This window comes from Carlito syrichta, unplaced genomic scaffold (genome assembly GCF_000164805.1).
Source record: "Carlito syrichta isolate Samal-C Ts95f unplaced genomic scaffold, Tarsius_syrichta-2.0.1 Scaffold304602, whole genome shotgun sequence".
NCBI classification, from domain to species: Eukaryota; Metazoa; Chordata; class Mammalia; order Primates; family Tarsiidae; genus Carlito; species Carlito syrichta.
Genome location: NW_007248698.1, coordinates 286,728 through 302,333, shown reverse-complemented (window position 1 = coordinate 302,333; position 15,606 = coordinate 286,728). Strand labels below are relative to the sequence as shown.

Below are 15,606 nucleotides of genomic sequence, written 5' to 3'. Positions count from 1 at the left end.
CCAGGCTCTCTGGAATATCCTTGACCCTGTTTATGTCCTTCTGACACAGAACCAGCCTAGACATCTGCTCCCATGCACCTTCCCCCTCCCCCACTTACACCCAGAGGGGCCAGACCTGCTGGAAGTTTCCACCCGAGATCTTGGCAGTGATAACCCCAGTAATGGGAGGGCAGCAAATGGAGATAAAGTAGCCAAATTATTATCATGCAGGAGGTACGCACAGCAAATGCTGGGTTCTGGGCCATTTTACAGGGAGGAAGAGACAAAAATCTCAGAGGGTGGATGGTAATTTCCTACATGAAGAACCCAAGAGGCTCCAAGTGATCTAAAGGGTGTTCCAATATACAAATTAGGCTGAGTGCCGACTATTTAAGGGGTGCACATGCCGGGAGGACAGCTGTCTGCACCCCTCTCCTGCCTTTGGCGCTGCCACTGCCTGTCCCCCGCCCACTATGAGCCGCCAGCTGAACCACTACCCCAGCGGGGAGCGCCTGGGCTTCAGTGGCTGCTCAGCCATCCTCTCTGGCAGGCTCAGTGCCAGCTCCACCTCGTTCAGGGCCACGGCCAAGGGCTCGGCCGCCTTCGGCAGCAGGAGCCTGTTCTGTCTTGGGGGCGGCAGGCGCCTGGCTCTTAGCGCTTCGGCGGGGCGCAGTGGGCGCCTGGGTGGCTTCGTGGGCACTGTCTTTGGCAGTGCTGGGCTGGGGCCCGCATGTCCCTCCGTGTGCCCACCCGGGGGCATCCCGCAGGTCACTGTCAATAAGAGCCTCCTGGCCCCCCTCAACGTGGAGCTGGACCCCGAGATCCAGAAGGTGCGCGCCCAGGAGCGGGAGCAGATCAAGGCTCTGAACAACAAGTTTGCCTCCTTCATTGACAAGGTGGGTCCCCGGGTATCGGCTGTCTCTACATTGGTGCACGCATGGTCTCTGGCTCTGCCTTGGTGAGCTGGTGGCACCCTGGGTGAGCCATGGCCCTTCTGAGCCTCTCTTTCCTCATCTGTGAAATGGGCACATAATGGTTCTTATTCCAGTGGGTTGTGATGAGGATTAGGGATGTTTATCAAGTGCTGAGAACAGTACCTGGTGCACATTTCCAGTAAACGGGAGCTTCCTTCCTTCCTTGGGTGGGACAAGACTTTGGGATGTGAAGGGATGACCCAGGGGCAGAAAACCCAAGGAATGGGCCCTTCGAGGGCTTGCAATATCAGACAAGGAGACGGAGACACACTTCCAGGACAGTGGCACTAGAGGAACACAGGCCAAGGACGTCACAGGACACGGGACTTGGTGAGTGGGAAGGACTTGAAAGGTAGAAAGTGGGGTGAGTGTGTAACTCAGGAAGGTGAGCGAGGAGGCGAGAGAAGAGGGCCAGACAATTGGAGTGAGAGGCCTAGGGAAGAGTTGGAAAGAAGACATGTGTGTGTTGGTGGGGGGTGTCCAGAAATGGGGGTAACAGGGAAATTGTCTCTGGAGATTTTTGAGGCAGTGATCCCAGTGAATGAGAAGGAGACAAGGAAAGGGCTTCTCTTGTCTCCACCTGGGCAGAAGGTCTAGACTCTGGATGACAAAGGGATATCCTATTAACAAGTGCTGACCTCTATGGAGATGTCACTTGGCACCTGCAACAGTCCGGGTGACTTGCATTGATGGACACGCAGCCCCCGATTCTTATGACTGCGCCTTGCAGATGAGGAAGCAGAGACATAGGGTGACTAGGAAGTTGACCCAAGATGCTAGGACAGTGGATGGCGTGGATAGTGTATCACCACAAGGCTAGGGATAAGGACATGGGTTGGCTGGAAGGGAGTAGGCAAGGGCAGAAGGGACTCAGCAGTGATTCCAGAGGACAGAGCGCTCCTCTTTCTAAGTCTGTTGTCTCCCAGCGTGTCTCCTTCTGTGACTGGAGCTAAGAGATGGGTGACAAGAATGGCTGGTGACTAATAGGGTGCCTGATGCTATTTAGTCCTAAAATGGGAACCCTTGGGCTAAGTATGAAGGAACTTCATAAATTCATGGTCACCCCAGTGTCGACCTGCTGGGTTCTAGCGATCCTTCTGCCTCAGCCTTCCAAGTAACCGGAACTACAGGCACATGCTACTGCACCTGGCTAAATTTTTTTGATTTATTGTAGAGACGAGGCCTCGCCAAGTTGCCAGGGCTAGTCTCAAACCCACGGGCTCAGGCAATCCACTCGCCTCGGCCTCCCAAAGTGCTGGGATTACAGGCTGAGCTACCAAGTCCAGCCTTTTCCTCACTCTCGGTGGGTAGCGGCATGGGGTCTCTGGGTCATGGCCACTTTTGGGTTCCAGGTGCGGTTCCTGGAGCAGCAGAACCAGGTACTGGAGACCAAGTGGAACCTCCTGCAGCAGCTGGAGCTGGACAGCTGCGGGAAGAACCTGGAGCCCATCCTCGAGGGTCACATTACTAACCTGCGGAAGCAGCTGGAGGCGCTGTCCGGGGACAGGGTGAGGCTGGACTCAGAGCTGCGCAACGTGCGGGATGTGGTAGAGGACCACAAGAAGAGGTGAGTGGGAGGAGGGTCTGACTGCCAGTGAGACTTTGCCTCATAGCCAGTGTTCCTGCCTTCTTTTGTTTGTTTGTTTGTTTTTTGAGTTGGAGTCTCATTCTGTCACCCAGGCTGGAGTGCAGTGGCACACTCACAGCCACTGTAGCTTCGACCAGCTGGGATCAGGCGATCCTTCTGCCTCAGTCTCCCAAGTAGCTGGAGCGATAGGCGCATGCCACCATGCCCGGCTAATTTTTTGACTTATTGTAGAGACAAGGTCTAGCCAAGTTGCCCAGGCTGGTCTCGAACCCCTGAGCTCAGGCAATCCTCTTGCCTCCACCTCCCAAAGTGCTGAGAATACAGGTGTGAGCCACTGTGCCCAGCTTCCTGCCTTCTTAGAGCCTCTGCAGGTGCCACTGCTACTTCCTTTCCCATAGAGGAGAGAGGGGCGTCCAGATAGAACAAGACTTAGGAAGGGAGTGGGTCTCCCCAAAGGGTGCTCTGTGTTGCCTAGGAAATGCATGTTCAATTTCTAGCCCGGCAAGTGGAGGAATGGGGAAAAGAGAATTGTCTCAAAAGCAGATGGACAATCCAAAGGGCTTTGAAGTTCCTCCTGAGTGAGGTCTTCCATAGCAGCTCCCAGAATGTGAGATGCACCACCAATCTCAGAATGAATGTTAAAGCTAAGCAAAAAATGATTTTTGTTTTTTTAGTCAGGGTCTCACTCTGCTGTCCAGACTGGAATGCAGTGGCATGATCACAGTTCATTGCAGCCTCGACCTCTTGGGCTTAGGTGGTCTGTCTGCCTCTGTCTCCTGAGTAACTGAGACTACAGGTGCATGCCACCATGCCTGGTGAATTTTTTTGTAGAGATGAGGGCTTGCTATTGTCTAGGCTGGTCTTGAACTCCTGGGCTCAAGCAATCCTCCTGTCTTGACCTCGCAAAAAGCTGGAATTATAGACGTGAGGCACTGCCCCCGGCTTAAAATGAATTTTTAAAACTCATTTTATGTTGACGCATACCTGTACTTCTGAATCCTACCTTTATTTTTTTATTTTTGAGTCAGAGTTTCACTCTGTCTCCTAGGCTGGAGTGCAGTGGCTCATTCACATCCATCCCTGCATCGACCTGCTGGACTCAGGCAATACTTCCACCTCAGCCTTCCAAGTAGCTGGAACTACAGGCACATGCTACCACGCCCGGCTAATTTTTTGATATATTGTAGAGATGAGGTCTCACCAAGTTGCCCAGGCTAGTCTCGAATCCTTGGGCTCAGGCAATCCTCTTGCTTCGGCCTCCCGAAGTTCTGGGATTACAGGCTTGAGTCACCGTGCCCGGCCTGAATCCTACCTTTAAAGAGAATAATTGAGACTGTGTCTTCTTCCAAGTTGAGCCAACTATGGGAGAGTCATAAATCTAGGCCCTGCCTGACCCGATATTTTGGAAGTTTGCTTCCAGATGCTAGAATTTCTAGGGCTAGGTGACCTCTTCTACAATTCAAGGGGGTGGAAATGGTCAGAGTCAAGTCCTTTCTCTTGTTCAACATCCAAGTTGCCCATCCATCCCTATTCTGAAGTTCCCCAAAGCAGAATGCTGGACTCAGCCCTGCATGGAGATCCTGGGGAGGAAGGGGCATGCCCTGACCTCAGAAAGCACACAGGTTGTGGGGGCAGGCCTAAGGAACACATTCAGATAGCCAATGGGTGGAAATGAATTCAGCGTGAACTGGGATCAAGCAGAATCACAGTAGGAATGGGAGCCCTGGTGGAGATTTGAGCATGGTCCGGAAAGAACAGGGGGCTTCCAGGTGCAGTCTGGAAGTCTGGAGCAGAGGCACCTGGGAGCTGGGCTATCTCTGGCCCTTGCAGAGTAGAAAGGCTTGGTGTTCCAGAAACACCACTCGCTAGATGAGCAACTATAGGTGAGTCTCTGGGTCCTCTGTGGAGTGTAGCTTTAATACTTATAGAAATCAAATACTGGCTGGGCACTGTGGCTCACACCTGTAATCCCAATGCTTCGGGAGGCCGATTCAGGAAGATTGCTTGAGGCCAGGAGTTTGAGACCAGTCTGGGCAACATAGTGAGACCCCATCACTGCAAAAAGTAAAAGAAGAAGATGAAGAAGGAGAAGAAGAAGAAGAAGCAGCAGCAGCAACAGCAGCAGTAGCCAGGAGTGGTGGCGCATGCCTGTAGTCCCAACTACTTAGGAACCTGAGGCAGGAGAATCACTTGACCCAGGAGGCTGCAATGAGCCGTGATTGTGTCACTGCACTCCAGCCTGGGTGACAGATTAGGTCTCAAAAAAAAAAAAGTTAATTATTGATACTTACCTTGCCACCTAAAAACTATCCAGAGGATAATTCTGGAGAGTAGTATTAACAACTCTTAAAAGGATCAAAGTACTACATCAGTGTAAGGCATTGTTTCCCTGATGACAATCTTGGGTTTGGATCCTGACTTCATTTTTAACCACCATTATGACCTTGGCTAAGTATTTTAATGTCTTTTGTTCCATTTATAAAATTGGAATAATAATAGAGCCAACCTCCTAGGGCTGTTGTGGGGATTAAATAAAATAATATATGTGACGGGTTTAACAAAATGTTTAGCATGTAGTAAAGAGTAAAATAAAGATTAGTTGCATTTATTATGATGATTTCAAAATTAATTTTATCACTCACCTTTTCCAACTGTGGGTCTTCATGCTGCTTTTTTGTACCTCTCTTATGACATATTATAAAAGATCTTAATCATAAATCATCCATGAGTTTGAATTTTCAGTGCATTTGCCTTCCTGTTAGATTGAGTTTCTAGAAGACACACAGTGTCTATGTCTTAAGCATCATTGTATACTTTGAAGTTTTTCTCATAGATTCTCTAAAATAATGTTTCAAAACTCTTAATGGTTAAAAAGATACATTTATCATTTATGCAACCATAACCACTATCCACTTCCAGAGCCCTTTCCATCTTGTGAAACCAAAACTCCACACCCATTAAACAATAATCCTCCATTTTTCTCTCCTCCCAACCCCAACAGCCAGCATTCTACTTTCTGTCTCTGTGACTTATACTACTCTAAGTACCTTCTATAAGTGGAATTCCACTTGTATTTGTGTTTTTGTTACTGGCTTATTTCACTTAGCACAATGTCTTCAAGGTTCATCCATGTCGTATCATATTGCTGAATTCCTTTCTTTTTGAGTCTGAATAATACTTCATTGTATGTATAGACCGCATTCTGCTCATCTATTTAGCACTGATTATTCCTTACTGATGCTCTATTTCATCTGCTTTCACAAATGTCCTGTAATATACATTCTTTGATAATAGTAAGGGATGGAAGAGGCGAGTTCTTTAAATTAAATGATCAATACTCTTACCTCCCAGTCTACAACATATCCATATTAGAACATCCCAGTCCCATCCAAACCTCTGTTCCTTAGATTTGCTTCACCTGGAAGAGAAATATGTATAAGAAACAGGTGCAGGACACAACTCAAATGTGAGACTAGAGCTTTTGTTTGGTGCCTAGGAGGTTTGTACACCCTGAGCCATTGCACTATATTAAGATGCCGTGTGACAGAGAGGGTGTTTTTTGCTATAGCATGGGAGGAGCTAATTGTGACAGGGAGGTGGGATGGTAGAAATCTGCATGACGTGTTGACTACAGGGCTTCTCTCAGGCAGATACATTTTAGGGCAGACTGCATAGGAAATGAAAAGCTGGAATTCAATTCCTTTAAATCTGTCCTTGCCCACATCCTCTTTGGGAAGGTTGTGTGTGCCCCAGAGGTACACAAAGCCCACTCTGAAGCCCCCCAGCTGCAGCTCTTGGCAGAGAGGGGACCACTAACTGCTAGGTGGGCATTTGCAGAACTGAATTATGCCAATGTCTCACTCCACACAGGTATGAGGTGGAGATCAACAGACGCACAGCTGCTGAGAATGAGTTCGTGGTGCTCAAGAAGGTAAGGGGGTGAGGAAGGGCTGGAAGATGCCTAGAGGGTTTCCTGATCACCCAGCACAATGATGCTGTAGGTTTAGGAAAGGGACTCTGTGGGTCATTCAGTCCCTTGAACGGGGTGACTGGGATTCTACCTTCTCAGCTCCTCCCTCTAAGTCTCCAGTTGGAATTTTCCAGCTTAAAGTCCAGGCATATTTCCACATTCCTGGTGCAGCCATTGCACAGCACATTAGTTGGAAGTTGGTTTGCTCTCAGGGTTTGAGGCATAGGGTGAGGGGGATAGAGAGAGCTAGGAAGCCAAAGCTCCCTGTAGTAGGGGGCAGGGGAGAAGGGGAAGGGAAGGCAGTGGACTCCTCTCAGGGAAACCTGACCATCGTGTGCTCCCCAGGATGTGGATGCTGCCTACATGAACAAGGTTGAACTACAGGCCAAGGTGGACTCCTTGACAGACGGAATTAAGTTCTACAAGTGCCTCTATGAAGGGGTAAGGCTTTGTTGACCACTCTTGTGAAGTCTGCTCCTATTATGAGTGGCCTCTGGCCTTTGGTTGGGTGCTTATGTGGACCAAATGTTGGGAGGGAGAAGCCTTTCAGCACAGTGTAGCTACCATACACCAAGGCCCTACTAGGCTCTGAGCAATGAGCCAGGTTTTGAAGAGACCATGGAGGAGGAGAAATGATCCTTGTTCTTCAGGAGTTCACAGCCTGGAGGGAAAAAAATGCCATGTAGCTGAGTTTTGGAAGAACAGAGGAAGGAATGGCAAATTCTGCCTGGGCCCTCAGGGAAGGTTCCTGGAGAGAGGAGAGGAGGAGGAGGAGGAAGATTTTAGGGATGCTGAGAAGGGCAGAAAAAGTGAAGTGCAGAACCTGCACTATGCAAAACCACGAGGGGCATGGAAGGATGCAGAGGCCATGGAAGGATGCTAGGCACTGGTGACTCCCTAGAGGCTGCCTCATGCCATGGAGTTTAGACACAGCCCTGTAGGTGGAGGGTGGTTGTTGCTGTTTTGGGGGGATGAGATTGTACATGGGGTAGGAGCATGATGGGGAGGGGACTCTCATGGCACTCCATCACATGCCTGGCAGGTACTTGTGCTGACACAGAGTTCAAACACTGGGGAAGGGCAGAAAAGGGCAGCCAGGAATTTGCCCAAAGAGGATCAGGAGAAGTGGCCCCCTCATGAGGACCCTTAAATGACTCCTCTCTCCCAACCATCCTCCAGGAGATCACTCAGATCCAGTCCCACATCAGTGATACATCTGTCATCCTGTCCATGGACAACAACCGGGACCTGGACCTAGACAGCATCATTGCTGAGGTTCGTGCCCAGTATGAAGAGATCGCCCTGAAGAGTAAGGCTGAGGCTGAGAACCTATATCAGACCAAGGTGAGCTGGTGCCAGGGGTGCAGAGGCCCAGGGATGGCAGCTAGCATCCTCTCATCATGCATGCATGCATGCATGTGTGCACATGTGTGCTTGTACGTTTGCACTTATGTGCATACATGTGCATGCCTGTATATTGGGCAGGGCAGAGACATCCTTTGCCTTGGAGTTGGGCCTTGTGGAAATGCCTTTCCTGGTTCAGAGAGATCAACCACAGTCTTGGCACATGTTGGGGGCATTTGTGGGGATTCCTTCTGCCATGACCCTTGGCTGACTGCTGAGGCCACAGCAGTCACAGCCCTGATAGGACACTGACAGTTTCTGTGAGTAATTCTCGTATCTTGGCTTTTCTTCTTGTTTCCAAGTTTGGCAAAATGAGGACAGGAAATTCAACTTCCACCATGGCTCTTGCATTTGAGAGCCCAAGGATCCTACTGAACAAGGGTGGAGCCCTTCCTATCCAGAGAAAAAGGGTTGTTCCTCTCCCTCCAGTCCCCTCCCTCCCTTGCTAGTGCCTACACTGCCTGGATAATGTGAGTGGCACATGGTCACCCTCCTTGTGGAGAGTACTCTGCAGTAGGTGAATTCTCAAGGACCCCATGCTCCTCCTCTCTTACCTTGGCCCTCAGATCCAGGAGCTGCAGGTCACAGCAGGACAGCACGGGGATGACCTCAAGCTCACCAAGACTGAGATCTCTGAACTCAGCCGCTTGATCCAGAGGATCCGCTCAGAGATTGGGAACGTGAAGAAGCAGGTGGGTTCTGTGGGGTGAATCCATGAACAGGGTTTTCTGAGCAAAGATCAGGATGAAACAAAATATGAGGAAAGGGCAAGACATAGTCCCCTCCTTGGGGTGTTTGCAATTCATCAGGAGAGAATAATCCAGATGCAGGCTGGACGGATAGAGCAGCCTACACACTGCAGCACCCTCAGTCTGTGCTGTGGGGATCCAGAGGGGTGAGAGGTGGATGAGGACCCTAGGGAAGCTCTGCAGGAGATGAGATTATGCAGAGGTGGGAGGTAGGAAGGAGGGGGGAAGGTGTCCAGGTGCAGAGGCCAGCAGGAGCGACGGGTGGAGGCAGGGGTTTTCATGGCATGTGTGCAGGTGAGGCTGCCTACCTGGAGTAGGAGGCCTGTGATATGGCTGGGGTGGCCCAGGAGCAGGGGATACCACTGTATAGGAATAGGCGGATTACAGGCAGTCTCCAAAGTCAGGCTGTGAGGTTGAGACCTAATGAGAAGCTGAAAGAGAGTTGTCTGCAGGCTTTGCATAATGATTCCTTGCTGGAGGAGAGAGGATTCAGCAGTAGGTTTTAGGACAGAGTGGATGAAGAACAGCTGCCCACGGCCTAGACTTGGGGCTCAGGGCCCTACACTCTTGTCTCATCTTCCCCTGGGTTGTGCTTTGGGGAGGGTGCTGCACTGAGGTCCCCTGTGTTGGGAGGCCACACCTCTGCACCTACAACTGAGGTTCTGAAGCAAGCAGACTCAAGAGTTTTCCAGAGTTTGTGGAGGCAGTGGAGGAAGTTAAGGCTGTCAGCTCCCAGGCAAGCCAAGTTGCCCCATCTCCTCACTCTCCCCTATACCCGTACCCCTTGTGCACGTATCTACATGAGCATGCATGTACATACACATGCATGTGTACACCCACTACTCCTCTTTGCAGTGGGCTCAAGGCAGTGGGAAGAAGAAAGACCAGCATTCAATAAGAACTTAAGGTGCTTTTGTTTAGCCAAGATCTGCATAAATGCAAGAAAAGCACAGATGTTTGAAAAACACAGATGTGGTCGCTAACACCTGTAATCCCAGGACTTTCGGAAACAGAGGCAAGAGGATTGCCTGAGTCCATGGGTTTGAAACCAGCCTGGGTAACTTGGCAAGATCTCATCTCAATAATAAATCAAAAAATTAGCTGGGCATGGTGTTGTGCACCTGTAGTTCCAGCTACTTGGAAGGCAGAGGCAGGAGGATCACCTGAGCCCAGCAGTCGAGACTATGGTGGATGTGAACATGCCCCTGCACTCCAGCCTGGGCGACAGAGTGAGATCCTGACTCAAAAAGCAAAACAAAAACAAAAACAAACAAACAAAAAGCACAGATGTTTGAAGCTACCCTCAGCATTCAGTTATAGCATGTTTAGCTGATAAAATGACATGTGTTTGTGGTTGGCGAGGTTATGCCAGAAAGTGACCTTTTGTGATCACGATACCACCATCTGGTGGTCAGGGAAGATGTCTTCTGTGAGGAACAAGTGGGGTCCTTTGTGATGCCCGGTCCCCATCGACGCACTTTTAGAGACCCTCAGCTGAGATGCTTTCCTGCCCTTCTGGTATCTTTCACCAAAGAAGGAGCCCACAGTGTCGCATGCAAAGTATCCTGGCATTTGGTGTCCCCAGAGTTTGTGTGACAATTATTTCAAAGGATGCTAATATTTCCTGTCCTCTCGAATCATGCTCCATTCACAAGACCCAAGCTTCTGTTGCCCACCTGTGGGATCATCGTCAGGGCAAAAGAATAGACAACAGTTTAACTAAATTCAGGAGACAGAATTGATTGCCACTCCCTAAATGATTAGACCTCCACCATCCCAAGGAGGCAGGGAGCATGATTTTCCGTGGCCAGACAACTGGGTCCTAGGGGTCTCTTGGAGGCTGTGAGCCACTCACCCAAAATGCTGTGGGCATGGGCACTGCTCGGGGCCTGCCTGGCAGCAGAGAGCAGTGCCAGCTAGACAACATTCTAGAGTTCCATGTGGTGTCAGGATCAGCTGTTCCCCTTGGTGAGAAGCAAACTGGGCTCCGCAGGAGGGGACACCCCAGAAAGGAGAATCTGGTGCTCAGCTCCCACCAAAACCTTAGCTGAGTGACCAGAACACAGGCTCAGACTAAAGGTCCAGGAAGCCCCAGGAGCTCCCAAGTGTGTACAAGCACAAAGCTTATTTGCTGTTTCCTCCAGCAAGGCACAGGCCTCCGTATCAGCAAGAGTATTAATAGGAACTTTATTAGCCCTCATTTTCTTTCATGATTTATAGGCTCTCCTAAGACAACCTGAACCCTGCAGAGCTGAGTGACGCCTAGTTACCCAGGGACTTTTTTTCAGGGTTGGCATTAGATTGTTACAGCTGATATTCCAGGTCAGGAGGGAGAGGGCAGGGGCCACACACCCAGGTAGCCCAGTTTTTCAGTGCTCTTCCTCTTCTCTCTCCTATGAGTCAGGGGGAGCTGTGCCTGGAGTCAGGGGAAAGTACAGACTCGTCTCTAGGGATGGCCAAAGTTGGATAAAGCAGGAGCATCTCAAAGAATTTACTACCAGTCAGGACCCAACGAGGAGAGGCTGTCTGAGCAGGACCTCAGAACTGGGCTCTGACTCAAAGTGCTGAATCCATTCGCCCCTCAGTGTGCCAACCTGGAGACGGCTATCGCCGACGCCGAGCAGCAGGGGGACTGTGCCCTCAAGGATGCCCGGGCCAAGCTGGACGAGCTGGAGGGTGCCCTGTACCAGGCCAAGGAGGAGCTGGCGCGGATGCTGCGTGAGTACCAGGAGCTCATGAGCCTGAAGCTGGCCTTGGACGTGGAGATCGCCACCTACCGGAAGCTGCTGGAGGGCGAGGAGTGCAGGTGAGGGGCCGGACACCTTTTGTCTGGGGGCAGTTTTCTCTCTCTGCTTTGGTAGGAAGCCCGAAGACAGTTTGGTCCTCCTTAGGTCCTGTTGAAGAAAAACCACATGGCAAATGGGCTTGCCACGTGGTTAGGAAGGCTGAAGTTTTATAGCAAGAAGGATCCAGTTGTAAAAAATCCCAGAGAGGTTCTGGGAGGGGAATTATTGTCAGCAATGCTTGAGAAAACAGGGCATCCCTGACCCTTTGTGGTGCATTCTTACAGGTGGGTGGGGATGGGCAAGATGGCCTCCGAGACTCATCCAAGTTCAAGGTCACTCTGGCAAAGCCTGGGGTTCAGGGAGGACTTGAGCTCTTTCTTCTTAATTGTCTAAGACCAACAACATAACTAGAAGGATGTGGAGGCATGATGGCCTCACATAACAGACACTCCCGGTGTCCCAGTGATGGAGAGCTGATTGCTGGTGGCAGATTTTCCATCTCCATTCTCCATTTCCTGAGAGGTCCTGCAGGGATATATGGGAGGAAAGGCGGCTGGGAAAGGGTTGCAGGCACGTTTTGAGAGGAGAGGCTTATTCCCAGACGTGATTCCTTGGATAAATGGAATGGTTGTTTATGGTGAGTTTCCCTATTTTTCTTCTCCCTCCTCAGGATGTCTGGTGAATATCCAAATTCCGTGAGCATTTGTAAGTACCTGCAGGTTTCAGTGCTGCCTTCCCACAAGTCTATGTCCCACTAATTCCATGACACGAGAAATCAGAATCCCAGAGAGGGCTCAGGGGAGGTTTAGGGCAGAAAGCAGGAGCAGTGGGTGGAGATAATATTATCCCGAAATGCAAAACTGCAACCCAAAGAAAGACTGAGCGATACTCATCAGTGAATAATCCAACGACTCATGTTTCATGGCAACATTGCTTTTCTGTTGAGTCTTGATCAAAACAAAGGCACTGAATTGAAGGCTTGAGGGGGCCAGAGGGGTTGAATGATGGAAAAACCTCGCAGAGATCACCTCCTCCGGGTTTGAGCTGGGGAGGGTGAGGGGAAATGCTGTGCGGCTGAGGCAGTCTCCTTCCTCATCAGCAGAGCCCAAAGTTTCTGCCAAGGGCCTTTCTTCCTTTGGTCCCACCCAGGGGGAATTTCATCCACAGAGCCCTGACTAAGAGTGTCAAGGTTGATATACATAGACTGACACAGACGCATAGGAAAAGGTCAAACATATGGGTTTACGTGCATGAAAAATGAAGCCACACATGATCAGCCCTGATAAAAATCTCTTAGTAAGCTAAAAACACACAACAAAGAGAATCTGTCTCAACACGAAGCCACGCAGGGGAGAGACCCGAGGGAGGAGACTGAGCTACGCCAGGAGGGGCTCTCTCTCTGGGTACAGGACTGACTGGGCGGGGGTTCTCTCTCTCCCCTTCCAGCCGTCATCAGCAGCACCAATGCTGGGGCAGCGGGGGCTGGCTTCAGTGTGGGCTTTGGCACCTCGAGCGCGTACAGCTACAAACCTGCGGCAGCCGACGTCAAGACCAAAGGCAGCAGTGGCAGCGAGTTCAAGGACCCCCTTGCCAAGACCTCGGGCAGCAGCAGTGCCACCAAAAAGGCCTTCAGATGATGGACAGGCAGTCGGCTTTGTGCTTGCATCCCAGCCACCTCCTCCTGCTCCTCCCCTGGGGCTCCTTTCTGAGTCAAGAAGCACTTTGCCCGTCCCCATCCCATCCCAGTCCCGTTTCCCATCCCTGTTATCCTCAAGAGGCGATGCTCTGATGCTCAGAGTCGTCACGGGCTCTCTTGGTGACCTCCTTGGCCACCTTTCACTGGGCACTGCCCCAAATGCAGAGCCAACACCCATACCCAGGACGTTATGCCAGCTGCAAGCCCCTCTCTCCTCATGCCTTCTTGGGCCTTCGCTGCTGGGGGACTCTGTCCTCTGACTGGGATCGTGTCCGGTTCTCTGCTTCTCCTGCAATAAATGATTGGTGCCATGGGTTCTCAGTGTGGAATCGCTTGCCCAGGATGTCACCACCTGCCTTGCCATAACTTTTCCTGGCCTGACTCTTGCTTCCCGCTGGGTCCTTGGCCTCACAGGGATCTTTGCTGTCTGGTTCAGGCCAGAGAGCTGTAGGCTGCCAGCCGATTCTTACAAACAGATGAAATTTACGACAGCGACTGCTGTCGGGAGGCCCAGGGCTTCACGTGCCCCATACGCCTATTCCGTATAATGGTCCTGGGACACACGCCGGGACTGTCAGTGGTTAGCGTTTTCCTGGCTTCCCGCTCTGGTTCCCAGAGCACCCACAGCCGTCCACACTCACTGCCTGGTATTGGGAAGAACAGCCGAAGAAGCTGTCCCCTTTTTTCCCTCAGCACCTCACTCTCCATCACCCACGCCCCCACCTGACACCCCCACAAAGGCCCTGATTTCCCATTCTTCCAGCCAGTTTCTCTTTCAGGGGAACGCGTCTCTATCTAATGTGTGTATAAGCTAGTGGCTCACTGAACACATATATAGTAAACCAGGCATTGTTCAGGCACGAGGACACCGGAACACACAAAATAGACCCAGCTCTGCCTTCACAGGCCTTCCGGTCTAGATGGGAGAGTGAAATTACACACCTCACAAAGCACCACATGACTTGATGTCTAGTTGTGTTAACTGCTACAAAGAAACATTCAGTGGTGCAAGAAGCTGAGAGATTCAGGGGGCTCTTTTGGGTACATGCGGGTGTGTGTGTGTGTATGCAACAATGTTTCCCAGAGTTAGTTGACAGTCCATTTGAGCAAAATCCCTAAGGTGAGACCATCTTGCCAGCTTCAGTTTTGCTTGGGGGTGGCTGCAGAGCACCCATGACCCACTCACTGTCCTTCCCACCATCGCCCACTCTGCAATCCAGTCTCTCTCCCCAATGCGACCCAGACTTGTCACACCCAGAGGCCTTTGCAAGTGTGACTTTCTCTGGCTCAAGTGTCCATTGCCCACAAAAAATTCGCTCACCCTGGGTGGGCAGAAAACTCACTCACCCTGGGTGGCCTGAGAGGCTGCCTCCCATGTTCCTGCAGTTTCTGGTCCCTCCCGTGCACTAAATGAGAAGGATCATTAGAGCTTTCGGCCTGACACTTCCCTCCCCAGCCGCCCATTCTATAGGCAAGCAAACCGAGGCACAGATGGCTGATGGCTCCATGCTCACGGCACTGGCAGGCAGCAGGGTCTGGACGGGTGACCCCCACACTCACAGTCCTGTTCTGGAGCCCGTGTCACAGTTGGTGCTTCGTTTTCCTGGGGTCAGGTCAGCTGCTCGCATGTCTGTCCCCCTCACTCCGCCCCTCACAGCCCCTTGTTCCAGGGTCCTCGAGTCTGGCTCTCAGTCAGCCCTCGATACACACATGCCCCAGGAACACATGGCTTAGACTAGACCGCCTTCACCCGGGGGGAAAAAGAGCTCCTTGTGTGAGATCCACCCTTGTGAAACAGGGTTAGCACAGGCTGGCCTTTGTGGAGTGCTTTCTGCGGGCCAGGAGCTGATCTCAACGCTAACTCTTCTAAGCACTTCATGTCTGGAAACCCCATTAATTCTCCTGACAACCTGATCGGTAGTATTGTGGTAAGGTGCTCTTATAATGTTCATTTCACTTGTGAGGATACTGCGACTCAGAGAGGTTAAATAACTCACCAGACACCACTTGGCTAGTAAATGGCAGACTGGGGTGCTGAACTCCAGTCTGGACACCACTTGGCTAGTAAATGGCAGACTGGGCTGCTGCTGGAGTCCACACTGGTCACCTGTCAAAGCACTCACCCTAGGGGAGACCTGAGCAGCACGTGAAAAGAGATCACGGAAGTAAAAGCGGGCGGGCAATGCAGTCTGCGGCACAGACGTTCACTGTTGTTGCTGTGACCGCCATTAGTGTGTGTTTCTGTGTTGGCTGGCTGCACCCTGGTCGGTGTCTGAGAAGTGGGATCAGCAGCAGGACTTCGCCCAGGACCTGGCAGAGAGGGTCTATGGGAGGGGCGGAGGGCGCTGGGTCTATCGCCGAAGCACATTCCCATCCAGTCACCGCGGCTGGTTTCCGAACCCGGAAAAACCCGCGGCGCCTCTAGTTCGTGCGCACACTGCCCTCTGCCAGCGACCCGAG

At 51.3% G+C, this 15,606-nt stretch overlaps 1 protein-coding gene across 2 annotated transcripts; it reads left to right on the top strand.

Annotated features, from left to right (window-relative positions):
• Nucleotides 1-452: 452 nt before the first annotated feature.
• On the top strand, nt 453-13,450 carry KRT72 (keratin 72). 2 transcript variants are annotated; one of them, XM_008060384.1, is made up of 10 exons: nt 453-875; nt 2,306-2,520; nt 6,412-6,472; nt 6,857-6,952; nt 7,691-7,855; nt 8,482-8,607; nt 11,250-11,470; nt 12,121-12,155; nt 12,897-13,108; nt 13,228-13,450. In XM_008060384.1, the coding sequence occupies exons 1-9, from the start codon at nt 453-455 to the stop codon at nt 13,085-13,087; spliced, it is 1,533 nt and encodes a 510-aa protein (XP_008058575.1). In that variant the 3' UTR covers nt 13,088-13,108; nt 13,228-13,450. The 2 variants fall into 2 exon arrangements, with proteins under 2 accessions (XP_008058575.1, XP_021569234.1); XM_021713559.1 differs by lacking the exons at nt 8,482-8,607; nt 13,228-13,450 and having other exon boundaries at nt 12,897-13,087.
• Nucleotides 13,451-15,606: the final 2,156 nt, after the last annotated feature.